Source organism: Rhinolophus hipposideros, assembly GCF_964194185.1.
Source record: "Rhinolophus hipposideros genome assembly, chromosome: 6".
Lineage (NCBI taxonomy): Eukaryota > Metazoa > Chordata > Mammalia > Chiroptera > Rhinolophidae > Rhinolophus > Rhinolophus hipposideros.
The window spans coordinates 15,350,052-15,370,264 of NC_138052.1; the positions used below are offsets into that span (position 1 = coordinate 15,350,052).

Consider the following 20,213-nt stretch of genomic DNA (forward strand, 5'->3'; position numbering starts at 1 on the left):
TTTGGTCTCTAGGTTCCAAGAGGTACACAGAGAGCAGCCAGTTATGTGATTCACTGTATCATGCTTGACATTTTTCTTGGCAAAACTCCTCGTTGCTGCTTAGGAAGAAACACTGTTTCTTGTCCTGAGTACATCTGATTGGTTGTAGAGCATGTATCTGTTTGTAGGTTCTGGGCTGGTTGAGGAGGGGCAGTTGGAATGGGAGAATGTTAGAAATGGTCTCTGTCTCTACCCTCGAGGTCTGAGAACAAAGCACTCGAAATAATTAGAATATATTGGGCTCCTTTACCCCCCTACCTCAAAGGTTGGCACACTGCAGTCTCTGTAATTACTTCCAGAAAGATTTTTCCTGAATCCTGAGCCCTTTATTTTCCCCACTTACTGTATTTCTTCCACAGAGACCTTCTATTGAACCAGCATTTTTATGCCTGAGATTGATGTTAACCCTCCTGGTCTTACCCATTCAGTGGGAAGAGTTCCGGCCAGGGTCTTTCCAAACGTCACTCTGTAAACTCCAAGGTCTCCCAGGAAATCCAAACACCTGTTGACTATGTTTTTTTCTTCATTTAAAAAATCTAATTGCAATTTGCCTACTTCACTAGTGTAACGTGAGGATTCTCGGATTACTTTCAAATCAGTAAAGGATTTCTGCCTGTTCTCTACGAGACACAGAAATGAAATACTATCGTGTTTCCCCGAAAATAAGACCTAATCAGAAAATAAGCCCTAGCATGATTTCTCAGGATGACAGCCCCTGCACATAAGCCCTACTGCGTCTTTTGGAGCAAATTCATATAAGACCCGGTTTTATTTTCGGGGAAACACTGTAGTAAGAGACTTAATGTGTAGCAGCTTTACATAATCTATGCTCTGTGTTACTCCTCCAGATAGTTGGCACCTCCCTCAGTCTGAAACGCACCGGGAACAGGGTCAACAGCCAAGTGTGAAAGGCCCAGGAAGCAGTGTGAACTTCCTGTTCAAAGTTCCTTGGAGGATGGAGTGCATCTTATTAACCACCCAACTAGGTGGCTGGGCCAGGCCTGGGGTGCCTGATGGGCAGGCAGGGGGATTTGGCTGCTGTCACAGTTTGTCACAGATATGTGACAGTTTGTTGCTCCCAGAGAACATTTCTGATGCCTCAAGGTGAATCTTCTCTTGGCTTCTTGGCGACACTGCTGACACTTTGAGCAGGACAATGCTTTGTTATTGGGGGCTGCCTTGTGCCTTATAGGATGTTTCGCAGCATCCTGGGCTCTCCACACGAGTAGCAGTTCCCCCCAAATCTAAGTTGCACCACCCACAAATGTCTCTAGCCATTGTCGAATGCCCCCCTGGGGGGCACAATCAGCCCGTTGAGAGCCACTGGGCAAGATTCTTCATTGTGAGTATTCGAGGTGTTACTGGGATTATGGACGATCTCTATAAAAAAGCATCCCTCCAACAGCCTCGTGGGGCTGCCTGGAGGCCTGCCATGTCACACTTGGTTCTGCTGCCCCTGCATGAGGGCTGCACACATGGTCACAAACGAAACGTCATCTAATTTGTTGCTCGTTTATTTCGTTTTAGATCTCTTGCCTCGCCTTCGTTCAGCCCTGGCAGCCACAGATTGCTTATTTGCACAGCATTAGGCATCATTGACTCCCCGCCATATTTCATAACAACCAGAGACTTGTTTTTCACTTTGAAATGCTATTTTACAAGCTCTCATTTAAATGCTTTGGGCTCCAACACATTTGAACTTGACTTGGGTAGCCTTGGGGGTGCTGAGATAATGGTGGGGGAGAACGTCCATAAAGAGGAACAAACTTCTGGGCGTCTCTCTTTCCTCCAAAGTGTCTCACTAGGGTCCTCAGACGTGGCCTCCCTGTCTTTGCCTCCCACAGTCCAATTTAACTGAGCGACGGCCTTGCCGCGGCACACTGCTCTTTCGACAGGAGGGTAAACTCATACTGTCGGTCATGGCATTTGCTTTCTTGAAGGCCTCATAATATGCAGCTGAAATAATTAAATGCAGGTCACATCACAGCCTCCCTTTTCAAGCCTGTCTGAGGGCACAGTGGGTTCTTTCTGATGGTTAGCTTTTGACCACATGATTTTAGAAGCTAGTAAGGTTTGTTTGTTTTGTTTTGTAATTATGCATGGCACTTCACCCCACTGAAACCCCCAAACCTCAGCATAGTGCAGATCCAATCTGAACAGCTGAAAGGGCTGTGGGTTTTCTGACGGTCGGTAAATTGGTGATGGAGAGAAATATGAGATCCCGGTTCTGGGAAGGGTCTCAGAACAGCCAGCTTGTCACGGTCAATACTTTCCATTTGTCATCCAGGAAAGTTTAATGCTAAAAGACGAGTCCCTTGTGTTTTATTGCACGTGTCCATTCACCTCAAGTTTGTGATGGGCTTGTCAAAAATAAAGCTAATCCTTAAAATGACCTAATAAGAGAGCAGTTCCAGGAAGGACTAACGATAACTCTTAACCCGTAGTGTCCATTTTAAACAATACGTTTCTCTGGGGGAACCAGAAGTGATTATAATCAGTTTGGAGTTAGTTTAATCCAATGCTGTTTTTGCATATTATAGAGATTGGTCATCTTTAAGTCATGTGCCAGATGAATGCTTTAAAATAGGTGCAACTTTGTGTGAATTCTCTATAATATAGCAAAATCTGATTGCTCTATTAATAGCCAAGGTCCTTGGCCTTGAGAAGGCAAGCACTGTTTTTAAAATTCATCACCTCTGCATAATTTGTTGTGAATCTCTAAATGTTCAAGCTGAGGAATTAATCAGGAACTGGAGCCGTTATCCTTCAGCGTCCCTTTTAATATTGTTCCACAGTCATCCTTTTCTTGTGTTTTTCTAATTAGTGCAAAACCAATTGTTTTTAACTCAACTGCCCAGCTCTTTGTAATTTGTTGAATGTAATCACATTCAAATGAAGAAAATGTACTTGTTATTCAGGAAATTGGGGCTTGATTAGATGAGCGTCATCAGGTGGCTGGTTGCAAAGCTTTGCTTATTTGACATGATTGTTGCATTTTAAGTGTGTGGGGCTTGACCAGGGAGGGGCTGCTCTTGAAAGGGAGCTCTGATCTGTGGGTTTTAATTTGGAGAAATAAATTTATGAATACTAAAAAGAATTAGGAATTCTGGTTCCTTACTCTGAAGAGCCAACAGTTGGGCCTTAGGCAGTAGAACACAACTGTTTTGGGTCCTAGACTATCTCCTCTTTCAAGATGGTGCTTTAAGTCTGTGTCTGATTAGAAGCATCTAGGGAACAGGGCTACGTCACTAACCTGGCCCCAACCCCCACTGTCCTCTACTGGCCTGGACACAGAGTAAGAGATGAATAAACCAAAATGAACTAGTTTAGAGATCAACTCTCCTCTTTGTTTTTATTCTTTTTGACAATCTTTTTAATCAACTAACCAGTTCAACTTGGACATTTTCAAAGATCAAATACCAGAAGAGCAAAGGTTCTGAACCTTTGTCTCTTTTAGAGTTCGGGGGTATGATGCATTTTTATCAATAAGAGTGAGTCTGTGACAATAATTCCTAAATTGAGGCAGAAATTATGAAAATCAAGCCAGGGAGCATGGGGCCATTTACAACAAACAAAACAGGATTCTGATACGCCTCCAACATGAAGAATCGTCATTGAAGAGTAAGCTAAAATTCTAGTATGTCCTTGTGAGGAATTAGAAAAATGGACTTGCTGCTTTCTCTAGCATAGTTTTCAGAGGAGAACTGTGCTTATTCAGTTTCTCTCTGTAGGTAGCTGCACTGGGTCTTCCTTTCTGTGGACAAGGAAAGGCCCAAACGGATGATGAATGTGGACACAAGTTGCTAACCAAGGCCTTTCCCAGTCCTATGAGTTAGATGCATTTTTATTCAACATGTATGATTTGTTTAACATTTATTAAATAAACACCTCTGATGTGCTAGGTCCTGTTCTAAGTGCAGAATATGAATGAGACACAATCTTGGCACTAATGAGAGAGGTGAACATGCAAAGAAATAAGTATAATCTCAAGTGGCAAGTGACAGAAATAAATGTTGTGTATACAGGAGAACAGACAAGAAAGAGTAACAGGCATGGCTGATGAAGGAGCATCTAGGAGGACTTCCTGGAGGAGGTAAAGTCTGAAATGAAACTTAAAGACTAAGCAGTAGTTACATGAAGTTTAGAGAAGAAGGGTCTTGGTCTGAAAGCCATTCCCGGAAGTGAGACCACAAAAATAAAGGCATGGGAGCTCCTAACAGCATTGTGTTTTCAGAACAGAGTGAGCATTTTAATAGTTTGATACAGGAAATGGAAAAAGATGAAGTCAGAAAGGCAAGACAAGGTGGGCTTTGTAAAGCTTGTAAGAGGTGGAGATTAGATTTTGTCTGTGGGTAATGGAGAGTCCTTGAAGCTTAAGCAAAGGAACATGATGGGATTTGGCACTTTGGTGTCAGCATGGATGACACATTTGAATGGATGGGACTGGCAGTGGGTTTACTAGAGGAAGGGGAAAAAGAGGCAGTGGGGCTGTGTAGACCAGATGAAGGCACTGTGGTAGAAGAGTTAGAGAGGGACAGATTTGAGAAGTCCCTGGGACAGAAGCCAGCAGGACCTGGGGACACCCAGAAGGTGAAGGAACAGTCAAGGAAAACTCCTAGCTTCATCATTTGTACAGTTATCCCTCAGTATCCACAGGCTATTGGTTTTTGGATTCCACGCAGATACCTAAATCCACAAATGCTTCCATCCCTTATATAAAAATGGCACAGAACAATGCATAGAGTAGGCCTTCACATCATGGATTCCCAACCACGCATCGAAAATGGTATTTTCGATCTATGGTTGGCTGAATCCGCGGATGCGAAACCCATGGATACAAAGAGCTGGAGGGCTGACTATTCCTAAAAGCATGGCGAGACCATCAGTTAAGACAGAGCCTGAGAAACAAAGATTTCTAGAGAGAAAAAGAGAGGTTTCAGTTTGGATGTTTGCCCTCAAGATACCTGGCCGGGTCGGTGATGGTGGTGGGCAGCCTGGTGGATGAATCAGAAGCTTGGGGGAAAAGCCCTGGCTAGAGATTTACTCGTTACTTTTTACCAACGAGGTCCAGCAGGGTCAGCTGGGGGTGACACGCCTCCCCTTCCCTCCAGCTAGAGATTGGAGCTCCATTGCTACCATTCTGCTGGGTCTGCCCTCGTTCTACCTTCTGGCCCTGGTTCTCTCTCTCTCCGTCTCTCTGTCTCTCTGTCTCTCTCTCTTTCTCTCTCCCCTTCCCACCCCCCACCTTTCCACTTCTGTTCCTTGCTCATGTCTTCTCTGAGGCCCTGTCTGCAGGAAAGGGGCAGAAATATTTGTTACGCCCAGCTTAGCAAATTAGAGTGGGTAGCTCTGTGGAAACAAAGCCACAGAATTATTTCTGTCCCCTACCTCACCTGCTGGGCCATTGACCCAGCTCCTAAATCCTGCTCCTGCTGCTGACTCTGTGCTAACAACCTGCATGTTTAATACATATTTCAAAGTCAAGCTACAGAAACCAACCTTGAAATAAAAGATGTATATCGACGTTAGTGTTTTATGAGCCCGGAGGCAGGGTTTTGGAAAGCAGGTTTCTTTTGCCACGTTCGCTGTGATTCAAAGAAGCAAGTGGGCATGAGAAACCAGGGAACGTGGGGTCACAGCGCACTCTGTTTTAGAGGGAGGGCCCCGCAGGCATGCTGCGAGGCAGGATAAGTGGCTAATGACTGAGCAGCCAATGGGAGGGGTGGCGGGGAAGGCACAGGGTGAGAAGATGAGGTCCCTGAGCATGCATCTCCTAGAAGCCATGGAGGACAGATTGCCACTGTCAAGCACCCCCCTCTATCTGAGGGAAATTTCAGGGAACCAGAGGGAGAACACATGTTTGAGAAAGGACAACTATCTTGGAAAGCATCCAATAAGTCTTCAAGATCTATGGGCAATTCCACTCTGCAGGTTGGGACCTCTATTATAAAACCTTGTTGCTTAAAGAGGGAAGGGGGGTGCAATCTCATGTCCATAGGCACACGTGATGAGAGCAGGGTGAAACGGATTTGAGGGGAAGAAAATCTCTGCTGCACACCCAAGGCATGCATTCCTTTTAGTGTTTTTCTCTTCATTATTTCTATTTTCTTTTCAGATCAACGTTGCCAACATCCAAAACAGTAATGTGCTACATCCACCCTACATGCCTCTTCCTAGGATCTGTTGGAAGCTGGCAGGTACCCACAGTCATACCAGCTGTCTGCAGACACCCTTTCTGGCAGCACCGTCATCAGCCAGTGCTGAGCTGCACTTGGCTCATTCAGAGTGCGTTGTGTGCATCTGACACAGCTCTGGTAACAAGTCCACGTTCAAAGGTAGAGGAAAGGAGCTGCTTGTTGGTTGTGCAGTTTCTAGGGTTACTGTGCCCAGACCTCAAGAAGCACTTTTTGCCCAGACGCTAAAGCAATAGAATGAAAGAAGCCCACTCCTTTCAAATAGGGATTGGCTCTGGTTGGAGGGAATATGATGAGCAAAGTGAGTCGAGAAGAAAATAATTCATGCTGAGGCTCACTTCATTTTGCAGACGGATAGGGAAACCAAAAGGAAAAGGAGGCAGCTGAGCAAGTTCACTGCTCCCCAGGATCCATAGCCATCACGTAAAGTTTAGTCCTTATGGTTTTGCACAACTCATCTAAATAATGTTAAAACTTGAACCCTATAGTAAGTTCTCTCATACTCAGATATTCCCTCATTCAGAGTCAGACAGTTTGTCTTAATCTTGTTTCCTTTTTCAAGATGTTTTCAAATTGCCCTTAGACCATCCCTCCTCCCCTCTCACTCCTTTCCATCTACTCCCCACTAGAGCCCCACTCCCAGAGGAAAAGTCAGGACCCCTGAATCTAAAGACCGTATCCCTCGTTTCAGTAACAACCACATTTGGAATCATGAATTCCCCCCTGGCATCATTTTCACTTGGCTTCTAAGACACAACACTGCTTGTTCTCCTTTCTGATTGCTTGCTCCTGCTTAGTCTGCTTTGCTGGTTCTTCCTTTTCTCCATGACCACTACATTTGGGAGGACCATAGGGATATGTGCCCACTATCAGCACTCCTTCCCCTCTTGATCCCATCTGGACCCAGGGCCTTCAACACCATCGACATGCTGAGCCTCAAATTTACATCTCTAGACCAGACCTGATCTGCTGAGCTCCACACCCACACAGCGCACGGTCTACTCAACATCTCCACTTGCGTAATGAACATTTCAAATGTAGCGGATCCAAAATTAACTACCAATCTGCCTCCACAAGCTGCTACGTCAGCCGTCTCCATTCCAGACAGCGGAATGCCATCCCTTCCAGGACCCAAACTTTGGAGTCAACCTCAACTCTGCCTTTTCTTTCACTTTTGTATTGATTAGGAATCAGTCCATTCTCACCCTCTGTGTTGTAGAAGCCATGTGAGTTAAATGTGAGTTCATAGAACTTTAAAAAATAAAGAGAAAAAAGGTATGGCTCAAGTAAGAACTCTTAGGACAATTACAGCACACATTATATTGAAAAATTCAGTTCCTTACTCACACGAGCTGCATTTCAAGTGCTCACGGGCCACATGGTGCTGGGCAGTGTGGTAGAACATTGTCACCACCAAGGACGGTTCCCTTGGTCAGTGCTGCTCACTCTCTTACTGCCACTGCCCAGGGCCCGGCCACTCACATCCCTTGCCTGGATGATGGAATAGCCTCTTCGTTGATCATGCTTCTTCAGGTTTCACAACACAGCAGCCAGAGTGTTCCTCTGAAAACATCTCTGCTCCAAGTTGCCCAAAGGCTCTCATGGATGTCTCCCAGAGAAGAAGCAAAGTCCTCGGAAGGGCGGTAAGCAAGGCCTTACCAGCTCTGGCACCTTCGCCTATCTGACTACATCTCCCAGTCTTCCAGCTTACTCCCTCTGCCTCAACTATGCTGGCTTCCTGCTGCTCCTCACAGCTTCTGCACTGGCTATTTCCTCTGCCGAAAGTGCTCTTCCCCCAGATATCTCCCTGGCTCACTCCCTCTCCTCCTCCAGCTCTCTACTCAAACATTACCTTCTCAGAGAGGCTTGTTTGGAATGCTCTATTCAAGTTTTAACCTCTCCCCCTCCCACCACCACTCCCAGCACTGCTACTCTCCCAGACTGTATCCTGCTTTTCTTTTCCATAGCACTCATCTCCTTTCAACCAACTAGATACATTTACTAGTTTAGTACATGGATCGTTTTCTGTACGGCAGGGATCTTTGTGCATTTACTCACTGTTGGAAAGCTGGCCTAGAGGAAGCTTTCAATCAATATTTGTTCAATAAATGAATGGTGTTTTAGAGCTGGAAGGGGCCCTGGAAATCATTCTTGGATGGAACAGTTGAGGGTCAGGGAGGTGAGGTTATTCGCTGTGGACCCATGATAGGTTCACGGTAAGCTTGGAGCTGGACTAGGAGCTGACCTGGCCCGAAGGATCTTCACTGGGCACGTCCCATGATGATGAACGCCTGTCCCCCTTTCTCTGTCACAACCTGAGGGACTGATAAACCACAGAGAACTCACGGGGACAACAACCTAAACAAAATGCCAGGGCTATTTTCCACTTTCTTCTTGGTAAGCCTTGGCAGGATTCAACCACTGGCCCTGCTTCTTGCTGACAGGTAGGAAGCCGTGAGCAGAGTGGAGACTGGTTAAAGGCCATTCATACGAGTCATTCTCACCCTCACTTGTCACAAATGCCACGACTCTTGGAATATTGGAAACTCACATGGTGGCTAGATTATGTTTTTCCCTAGAGCAACATATCAGTCTTGTTTTAAAAAAGAAAGTCATGGTTTCATTATATAATTGCTAAATTAGTATTTGAGAAAAAAATAGATCGATTAGTACAAACAGAATGATTCTCCGTTGCATCATTAAAATATTTCTGACAATCCAGAATTGATTGGAAGAGAGGCAGACCTCAGATCACATTTTGTGTTAGGGGTGCACCGGTCCTCTTGCATCTGTAAGGAAATGCCATCTGAATATACATGTTTTTAAATGCTTCCAGATGATGGGTTTTCTACTGCCAATTCTGATTCAAACAGATACAGCGTGAGGGACTTCCAGCCTCATAAACAGACCTGCCCATAAGGGCATGGCTGACAGGTCCAGGGCTACACAGCACGATATGAGCAGAGACCCTGGAAATTCTATCCAGGGCTCACTGGATGATTTAACTTGCCAAAGTGTGTAATTAAGAACAAACGTATCTTTATCATCATTGCTTCATTACTGAGATAACTCAGTGGGAGGCTTTTTGGGAGATGCCAGGTTTGGAAATGAAATCCTTACAGACAGCCCTGCCGTGGCATGAAGATTATACCAGAAAACAAATCGCTGTGCATGGACAATCTTCTGTACGTGCCAGAAAATCAGATCTCAGGAGAGACATGGAGCTAAGGGGTGGAGGGTGGGGGGCGAGGTGGAGGAGAGCACAATGAAAGGTGTCATCAGTGCTTCGGAGAGGGGGGAGCTCTGAATGTCCCGCGTGCTCGCGGGGCGTTACCTGGGGTGGCGCTCTTCATTGTTTTCGCTAACTTGCCCCTTCCAGCTCCAAAACCATTATTTCCATAGGCCGGGTCACTGTCACTATCGCTGCCACCGCTGACAGCGTACGAACACATTCTGGGTACCTTGTCCTAAACGAGTAATACGAGACTGTTAAGATTATTCACACAAATCAAGCTGGGGCAGAAAATCCTGTGAGGATGTGAAGCAGTTCACATTTGGCTGCAGCTGTGTGCATTCCCACTACCCCACCCCCACGAGTGACTCGGCTCGGCCCCTCTGTCTGCCAGGCTGGAGCAGTCGACTCAATTACCAGAGCGGCAGAAACAGGCCTGCGCTAATGAAACCATTGACCACTCTCTGCCGTTGTCCCCGCCATAGGAAAGATTCCACATTACCTGCTCTGCCTTTCGTGCACTTCTTTATAGGGTCTTATTTTTCTCTAGTGCCTATTCGAGTTGCTGTTCTAAGCCTAAGGGCTTATTTATTTAACTGATCTCATCATTGGCTTTCAAGTACCAGAGGGTATGCACAAAATCAACCTTGGGAACAAAAGAATAAATGTTTGCCTAATTTATAATTTTCTTCCAGCACCCTGAAAGGATAGGAGGCTTTAGGAAAGGATACAATTGCTAATCCTACATAATCCTCAAATCTATTGACAGTTCACGGGTCCCGGGACTCAGTCTCCCCTTTTGCTGTCACGTACACACAGCCTGACCCCCCAGGATGTCAGCGGTGTGGTGATCATACTGTGTTCAGGACTTGCTAATCCTGTATGAACAGTTTCGCCCCCTGTGCACACAAGGAGAATACTGGACCTAGGTCTGTACTTCCTGTGTGTAGAACCAAGGGTGTCTGGGTTCTACGTTTTTTTATGTTTGTAGACTGCCCTGTCAGAGCCCATTTTTCCCCATCCATCCCGGGCAGTTCAGGCACAGACGTACGGGATAAGTCTATTTGGGAGACTGTCATTTAGTTGGAAATTATAAAAACACATTTTAGGATGGAAACTCTTTCAGCTGGGGTGACTCATTTCCTTCACTCCTTCATTCATTTACTCATTCATCTACCCATTTAAATAGACGCTTAAGGAATATCTACTCTGTGCCAAGTGGTATGCTAGGTTCTGGAAGTACTGTGCTCAGTACAGGAGGTTCCAGTAGTCTGGCAAGGATGATGTCCATGAAGGGTGACAAGTCTACTGGCTGTGGTTCTGGGGAGCCCCATGTCTAGAGTTCCTGCAGGACCCCAGTAACACATTCTGGGTATGATGAGATGCATTTTTTCATCCCTCTACTCAACAAACACGAATGGAACCAAGCACTGTGCTGGATACTGGAAATATAAAGCTAACTCTTGCTTCAAATTTTCCCTCCCTGGCATTCAGTGAAGCAGACTTCTAAGTTCCTAGCCACAGTGGTGATTCTTACAAGATGGCAGGATTCCCAATGGACAGAGCTGGTGAAAGATGATGAGGAAAGGGACCCCAGAAAGGTGTGTGTTTTGGGGGATGTGAATGTTGGGTGAGGAGTGCCCTGTCATCATATGTAGAAGGGACAGCTTCCTTTTGGCCAACAGTGAGGAATTCTCTCTTTCTTGGAATTGCCTGAACCTCTGCCACAGTCACCACCTGTTGTTTCTGAACTATTTCCCAATTTAACTGTGACTTTCTTTTAGGGTTTTCTCCTCAGTGCTGGGATTGGGAGAGCCCACGCAGCAGAAGCAGAAAGGGTCATGGAAGAACTGGGATGCTCTGATAACCAACTCCCATGTCCTTCCTCCCACCATTTCTCACTGCTGGGCACCACAAAAGGCCCCGAAGTGGGCCAGACACAGGACAAGTTGAGAAATAGTGAACAGGTTGCACATGGCGCAAGAAATTCGCTGGAATTGGTAAACGGGAGGGGGCATAGGAGGGAATACCACATAGCCTGAGGGATGATCAAGGAGTCCCTGACCCTTGAGCTCCTCCCTAGGTCTAGTCACACATCAGGAGGCCCGTGTGTGCCATCTCAGGGTACATGAAGAACCCATAGTACAAATGATAGGGGTTGAAGAAATGCAGGTCTCACTGTTCCTGGCAGGTCGTTTGACCACTCCAGGCCTCAGTTCATTCACCCCTAAAAGGAGTCTAATTATACCTGCATTATCTGTCTCCTAGGAATAAGGTAATGGTGAACGTAACTGAGGAGATAATGAAAAAAATATCATCAAATTATTCTTAATGGTGCTGTTACCGCTTGGGAGAGAGAATGCCTTTCTTAATGTCTAATCAGGGCACAGCATCCATACGTCAAGAATCTGGGTGCAGATCCATGGAAGCACTTTGATTTCTACCCAAGAACCCATGCTATTGCTTAATAATTCAGGGGAAAAGATGGTGAGCCTTGAGTCTGGGTTTTTAGTTACTGAACCAACAACAAATTTGACTTACACTGATCGCAAAAGTGCTTAAGAAGTTCACTTTTCACAATCAGGTCAACAGGTGAAGGAAGCCCTTCCATCGGTCTCCCCCTTACCTGGGTCTCCCCGGTGGGGTCTTCACCCCTCCAGTCTGGAAGCAGCTCCCCCGCCACTGTATTTTCAGCATATTCAAATGATGAGCAAATCTGAGGCCTTGGCTCTGCTCCATCCCGCTTTTGGAAATTGATTTTTCCTAAATGAGGAAATGTATATAAAATCACAATCAGTTTTCTTCAACTCTTTACAAGTTTAGGGAGGTGGATGGGAGAGACATTCAGAAATAATAATAATAATAAAAGGTCCAAATATGGTGAAAGCGGCATTTCCCAACATTCTGTCCCCTGCAAGTCTGTCCTAACGGATATGACTGCATAATTATGGATATCTACAGAGAACGTCCACCTTGGAGACCAGAAGACAAACTGTCCTTTGACCAGTTTTCTACAAAATGTTGGTGGGATTTTCATGTTAGTAAAGGTCCAGCGGGCAAACTGTTTGGGAAACACTGATTATTTCTCAAATAATGTTGGTCATCACATAACCAACAGCCTTCACTGTGGTAATGTAGATTGTCATAATTTGCAAAGGGAGGATTTACATTTGCAGCCTTTCCCGAACATATGTGAGCAGGGAACGCTTATTTTCCTAGAACACCTGTAAAGGTCATTTTGAATAATGTGGTTTGGGAAACTTTGCTCAGAAGCCCTTAAAGATACTACAGGGCAGCACATCTCAAGCTTTGATTTGCATGTGTATCAGCTGAGCTTTTGTTCAATTGCAGATTCTGATTTAGTTGGTTTGAGGTGAGGTCTGAGGGTCTGCCTTTCTGACAAGTTCCCGGATGATGTCAGTGGTGCTGGCCTAGGGATCCCATTTTGAGTAGTGAGGATGTAATTAGCAGAGAACGATTAAATGAAGTTCCTCCATTACCCATAATAGTAGATTAACCTGCAAAGTGTATTCCTTCTCATGCCAGAAAGGAGAATTGCTGTTATTACCCCACACCCTCAATGATTATCAACAGGGCATGCTGTGATAGCTTCTCAACAGCATTTTTCCTTGTGAACAGAAGCGAAGTAATTGTATTTTCATCAACACTTGGAGATTTTACACTGACTTCCATTTTTTATATGGAGACAAGAGAAAAACCAATTTAAATGCATTCATTAAATAGGAAATGACTGCTCTAAACCACTTCCCTTTTGTTTCAGCTAATTCTCCATTCCTTAATTTTTAAAATGAGTAACCAATGGCCACACAGAAAACAGAAGCCTTGGAAAACTGATCCTGCTTCTGGACCATGGTGACAATTTCATTTGGTGGACAGGAAGCTCCAGGAGGGGTGACAGAAAAGTATCATGCAGCGTGTCGACTCACTCTCTAACATATACTACTTTTTTACAACTCTTCATGACAATTTAATTAAGACACAAACCTTAGAAAACCGGTGCAGTGAATATTAGCAGCAAGATCAGAACAATCTCCTTCTTCTATCCCCTTCTTATGAAGCAATTCAAGGCTTGTGGGTTCTATTCAATTTGTTATAATGACAGTGTTTAATCATGGCATCTACTCGGCAGCCCGCCGCTGAATTGAGGTCACACATGGGACTATTCAGGCATAGAGCACATAATCTATAACTAAGATTTCACCCCTGGATCTCTGGAGGCTGTGTCATTAATTAACAATGCATTTATTTCAAAAATAATATGCATTCCAGTTTTTTAAAACATTGCATTTGCTTGAAATGAACAGAAGTGTGTGATGACACACTCATGGCAGTTAGTTATTACCGTATGAAGGAAGAATTTAGCCATGGGAATAGCCCAATCACATTTATTCAAAGATGTTTAAAAATCTTCTAAGTTCTCCAAAGCCTATAGTATAATTTCTACTATGGCTCCTTTCTCATCATCAAATCATAAATGAAAGTCTTTAGAGTTCTATTTCGTAAGCTTATCTATGTCATAAATGCAACATAAGCCATACAAGTTAAAATTTATGTAGTGCCATCCTGAGCTGCAATAAATATTTTTAATCTTGAAGGAACAGTAAAAAAAAAAAAAAAAAAAAAAAAAAACAAACAAAAAAACATTGACCCTTAGCTTGGGCCTATCTTTAACCATGAAAGCTTGTTTCAATTGACTGCAACCAAAGATGGTATTTCTCAGAGGGAAGGCTCACTCCATTTTATTGCAGTTAATACACAATCTACTGCTGATATATCGAATTAAGTTTATTGAAGAGGATAGGGTTATGTCAGAAGACATACGTTTCTGGTTAGAGGGCAAACAACATTTCAGCTAAATTATGTCTTGAGCCTAAATTGGTCTATATTCCGAGTTAACTTTTGAAAGATAAAAACACATGCATGTGTTTTGTGTTTTTTTCTTAATCAATTTATATATCCATATACCTGTGCTTACATGCTTGTTTCCTTTATATGTGTGTGTACTCCTTAACATAATACTAAGAATAGACAATGTTTACTGCTTGTCTTTTTACTCTTTGGTTGAGGACATACAAGGATTTTCATGCATTCACATTTCCATTGGAAAGAGGTTACTCACTGACTTCCTGATGGTAACCTTTTCTGCTGCCTGTTTTTCATTTTGTCACTAAGTGCATTACTTTGGTGGAAAAACAATCTAATTTGGAAGGTAGTACGCATTTTACCTGAGGAGGCTGGTTTGGGGAGGCGACTTTGAAGAGGTCGCATCCCCCTGGCAGCCATGATGGGGTCTGATGTGGAATGAACAATGGCGTTGTCCACAGAGCCTTGGCTGTCAGCAGAGGAAGGCACTTCTCGTTCAAGGGTCTGGGCTTTCATGGAAGGAGCTGTACAAAGGGCTGGCTGGAGAGACAGGATGGGCTCAGTGTCCTCTGGGGAGTCTGGTTGGCATATGTACCGTCCTGTTGAGCGATTTCCTGAGTCTGGGAGTGGGAAGGTTCCAATCCCACTGTCCAGTGTCCTCATCTGACAGTTCGATTCTAGATAAAGTAACAAAGTGAGGATTAAAGATGGCTCACATAAAAGGATAAAAGGATCATCCATGAGCATCTGGATCTCATCTGGAGGAGAGGAGACATTTAGAAGGAAGAAATATCATTAATGGTGTAGCAAATTTCCATTTGAGGGAGTGGCATGAAGTAGACATTTAATTGAACAAGAAAATATTCCCTTCATGGAATATAAGGCAAGAAGGCCAGCAGTTACTGGCAGCAAGAGTCACATGTACAATATACCCTGGATGGTTCTCTAAAATTATAATAGAAAAAGAACAGTCATTAGAGACCAAAACTTTCTTTTTTTTTAAAGATTTTATTGGGGAAGGGGAACAGGACTTTATTGGGGAACAATGTGTATTTCCAGGTCTTTTTTCCAAGTCAAGTTGTTGTCCTTTCAATCTTAGTTGTGGAGGGTGCCGTTCAGCTTCAAGTTGTTGTCCTTTCAGTCTTAGTTGTGGAGGGCACAGCTCAGCTCCAGGTCCAGTTGCCATTTCTAGTTGCAGGGGGCACAGCCCATCATCCCTTGTGGGAGTCAAGGAAACGAACTGGCAACCTTGTGGTTGAGAGGATGAGCTCCAACCAATTGACCCATCTGGGAGCTCAGCGGCAGCTCAGCTCAAGGTGCTCTGTTCAATTTTTTAGTTGCAGGAGGCTCTGTCCACCCTCCCTTGCGGGACTCGAGTAATTGAACGGGCAACCTTGTGGTTGAGAGCCCACTGGCCCATGTGGGAATCGAACTGGCAGCCTTAGGAGTTAGGAGCATGGAGCTCTAACCGACTGAGCCACTGGGCCAACCCCAAAACTTATTTTTGATCACCCTTATTTCAGTTGGGAATCACAAGACTTCAATCAATTAAGTGAATTTTTTTATCTGCAATAAAAGTAATGAGCATACATAACAAATTGAAATAATGTCCTAACAAAGGTAATTGTGTATCCCTTGCACAATTTATCACTCATTCTGCTGTTAACTAAGGCTGTGACCTCTCAGATTGACTGTGAGGACAAGTAATTCTATAAGGGTCATCCCAAAAGTTACCTTATTGGTGGTAACATCATTTACCACGTGGGTTTTGTTTGACTGAGTTGCCATTTGAAGTCTTACTGAGAAGACTATAGGGCCATTTTCTGTCTTTCACTCTCACTTCATGTAAACACAAAGCTCATCAGTACCTTTTGGATTTCTTGTCATTCCCAGGGATCCCACTATTCCCTAAAACAAATTAGGATGATTTTACCATGTGTGTGACATAGTCTGCTAATTAAATTCTCATCTTCAAAAAATTTGATGTACAAACATACAATATCTGAAAAAAAATATTACATATTTAATTTCTGAAATGGTGGTGTAGTTTATCCAAGCCAATGGGACAGCTTCCAAGATCTGGTTGTCACCCCAAAACATCTCCTGTTTATATGACAATCTTAGAATGGAACATCCTTAGTAAAGTTTATACCAGCATCTTATAAGGTTAGTACTGGGTAAGAGGTGCAACTCATCATCATATGGGGAATATAATAGAATATGAGTAACCTTTGTAACAATTGGCTCAGCAGTTAACACTTCAGTGGTGCCTTATGGAACAGTGGCTGGAGTGTGGTATTCGCCAATAACTAATTGTGTAAACCCCTGCACAAGATCCTTAATCTCTTGAGGTCCCAGGTTCCTTATAGGATTGCTGTGAGGATAAATATATGTTCACCATCAAACCTCTAAAATTTACAGTGATACTTAGCGTAGCTGGAAAAATGAAATAATGAATGGTGACACATACAAAATGCTTAGTATATCTGTATGAGTATTAGGTATCAGTAGATACCTGATAGGTAAATAGCTTATCCTTAAGTACGTTTCTTATACAATCGCATTTGATGCTCAGCAATTATCTGAACTTCAGAATCTGCCCACCCACCCCCTTCTTCCTAAAAACCTGTTTGCTCTGAGTAGTAGAATTCTGGGAATCTCCTAATACTAAGATAACAGTAAAAGGGATAAGTACAGAGTTGGCTTTTATAGGAGCTAGTAGGTTTGGTGCTTGGTTTTGGAAGCACTAGGAAAATGAGGTTCCCCAAAAAGAGGCTTCAGTCTCCAAAGTGATATCTAGTAGGGAGATGCAGATAGCCTGTCTCTGGTATGGTGCCATTTAGCCATCTCATATACTCGGGTATCAGAGACTGGTCATGGAATACAGGAGCCCTGGACCATAGGGCTGTGGTCCGAGATCCTTCCAGGATCACATGGGCTAAGTTTTAGCCCCATTCATTTCAGGGTCTCCACCTAGTCAGCTTCATTCTCTACCAGCTTTACAGATTATTTGTTATTTTCTCTATTCCTTTCCTCCTCAATTAAGGAGACTTAATTGTTACAGAATGGCCTTTTGGAAGGCTGTTTACAGGGGGAGGTGTTGCCAGGAGAGTTCAGAAAGAAAGATCTTGCTATTCAGAATCCAGTGTCCTTTCTTCATTTTACACAACACCAAGATTTAGCATGTGCACATGTTGTCCTTGGGGCAATTCTAAATGTCTGAACTATTTCAGTCTCACACAGAAGAGGATCTTCATCAGAACCGACCCAGTCTTTGGGGATGGGAATCAAAGATTCATGTCTATAACAGCTGAGGTGTGGTAGTCCCTACTTGCCCAGGAGGCCTGCCATAACAATTTCCTCCCAGCATCCTCAGGACTGCCTCCCCCTAAACCAAAGAGTGCTCGGCATGGAAGGATGCGCTGGTTCTCTTCTTTTTGTGAAGATAGATCAAGTTTGGCTGCTTATCACAGCTACGAGGAGGTCACTGCTTTCTATGTATCATGTTTACAACCCTAAAGATAAGAGCTATTCTCACTATTTACAAATGAGGAAACACTGCTCAAAAACGTTAAGTAACTTGAGCAAGACCATATGCTATAGGAGGTGTGATCACAAAATACAGTGAATATTTAAATTAAAAAAATGTTACAGTAAAAGACACATTGCCATTAATTCCCCTCAAAATACTTCCTCTCACTTCGAACACACTTATACCACTGTTCTTGCCACTTTCTGAAGCAGTTTCGGAAGTCCTCTTTCGTGAGTGTCTTTAGTTGTGCTGTCATGGCTGCCTCCATGTTCTGAATTGATTCAAAATGTTTACCTTTCATGGTCATTTTGACTTTGGGGAAGAGCCAGAAGTCGCACAGTGGCAGATCCAGTAAATAAGGTGGAGGAGGACACACCATAATGTTATTTGACAGAAATTGCCATACCAGACGTGATGTGTGACACAGAGTGTTGTCATGATGGAGGATGAAGTAAAGACACTCACGTAAGAGGACTTCCAGAACTGCTTCAGAAAGTGGCAAGAATGATGGGACAAGTGTGTTCAAAGCGAGGGGGAGTATTTTGAGGGAGATTCATGGAAATGTGTTTGTTATTATAATAATTATTTTTTTTAAATTTAAACATTCACCGTATTTTTCGATCACACCTCATAAATAAAGAGCTTCGATTTGAATCCAGGCTTGCATGACTACAATGATACAATGACTATGCTATACTGATCCACCCCCCCCCAAAGCACAGGTATATCTGGAAGTGGGGTCCACTCAGTTAATCGCCACTGAGGTAGCCTTGTGAGCAGAAGGCTCACAGAATGGCCACTGATCCCAGGCAAGCACCCAGATTCTCCTCTGCAATTGGTGCAGGGCCCTGAATTCTAGCTGGTTCCCATGCTCCCCATCCTGAGGTTGGAGTTTGCAGACAACAAGTCCTGCATCCAGGCAGTTGCTTCCCTCATGCAGATGACTACACATCCCGATCTACATGGTTCCTGAGAGTCACAATTGCCTGCTGAACTCTTCCCTCTGCCCTCTCGGATTGCATCTGTGGCCTTCCATGCCAAGGTTTTTCTGGCATGTATCTCACCTCTCTGGGCAATGATAGGCATTGCCTCCAAGGGCCATGTTTTTCTGGCTTTGTCTAAGAACTCTCTTCCCACCAAGTATTTGTGGCTCAGAGAGCACTTAATCCAGTCCCCTCAAATGGAGACTCAAAAAGCAAAGTGAGATTATTGGTTGCCTTTTCAGTGATTTTTCTGAGGAAAGACCCTAGACGGCAAAGTCCATGTATGTTGTCATGGCCTATCTATCACACAAGGCAGGAAATAGGGTGAGGAGGGATCTGGGGTAGGGATAATGATGAAGGACGTCTACATCCGGTGCCCTTCAGAGAACAGCATTTTCTGGTGTCTGTCCCTTTAAGTTATTTTTCTTTCCCTTCATATTAATGTCATACCAGATTCTATAAAACAGGACTTTTGGTATTCCTGACTTCTCTGAGAATTGTGTGCACTGACATTAAACTCAGAAAGCACCTGCTATTAAGCCATTTTTATTTCTAAAAGTTACAGATGCCAAATGTAGTGAATTTGAAGGCCTCCTTCATAAGTACCTATGAAATGAGGTGTGGACAGTCAGGGACTCGGGCACTATATGCCAAGTTTTACCCTGAAGCAAATTTCTTCAGAATGCATAAACCTTTGGAAATGGAGCTTATATTTAAAATGCTGACACCTTCCTTATGCAGTTTCTTTAAGGCACTGTAAAGTTTCGCAGTTCTTAAAAATATTGCATCCTGAAAAAGGGTTAGATACTGTACTTCTGAAGCCAGTTTTTTTTCCTCAGAGAATTATAAGAACTCACAAAATAATTAAATGGCTGTGATAGGAACAAAGTTCAAAGGGCAAGCCAGCCTTGCATCTCGAATGAGTTGACTCAGTCTGGATCTTGACAAGTTCAAGTTCACATTTGAGGCTGTGAGAACAGCTGCCAACAGGACCTTGCTAATGAGTTCAAGGGTTGGGTCGCTGAGTGGACCAGCGGGTTTTATTCTTCCAAGGTCACCAATCACATCTCTGACCCCGGTAGGAGGCAGAGGCTAGGTAGGAGGCTACCTATTTCTCCTCGTCTTATTTGCCTTCTCTCTATCTTTCAAGGTAAGTTCTCTCACATACCACCACTAAGCCCCAGATATTTCATAAGATGACTTACAGTAGTGCTTCCCAGTCCTTTTAAAGTTGAGGCACACATAGAAAATATAAGGTTCGCTGAGGAAACACAGACTGCCCCATGACCACCGGCCACCTGAGAGCTCAGGGCTCAACACCTCAGCACCCCTGCTATCCATTCAGGCCA

General features: G+C 43.9%; 1 protein-coding gene across 2 annotated transcripts in view; it reads right to left on the reverse strand.

Annotated features, from left to right (window-relative positions):
• Positions 1 to 20,213, reverse strand: part of NCKAP5 (NCK associated protein 5) — an 834,652-nt gene that overhangs the window by 47,734 nt on the left and 766,705 nt on the right. The window contains exons 14-16 of one of the 2 annotated variants that reach the window (XM_081050689.1): positions 14,712 to 15,026; positions 12,092 to 12,228; positions 9,568 to 9,700 (exon numbers count right to left, since the gene is read on the reverse strand). In XM_081050689.1, the coding sequence (XP_080906815.1) occupies positions 9,568 to 9,700; positions 12,092 to 12,228; positions 14,712 to 15,026 (585 nt within the window). The remainder of the gene's footprint in view (positions 1 to 9,567; positions 9,701 to 12,091; positions 12,229 to 14,711; positions 15,027 to 20,213) is intronic. The other variant, XM_081050688.1, reaches the window with a different exon arrangement.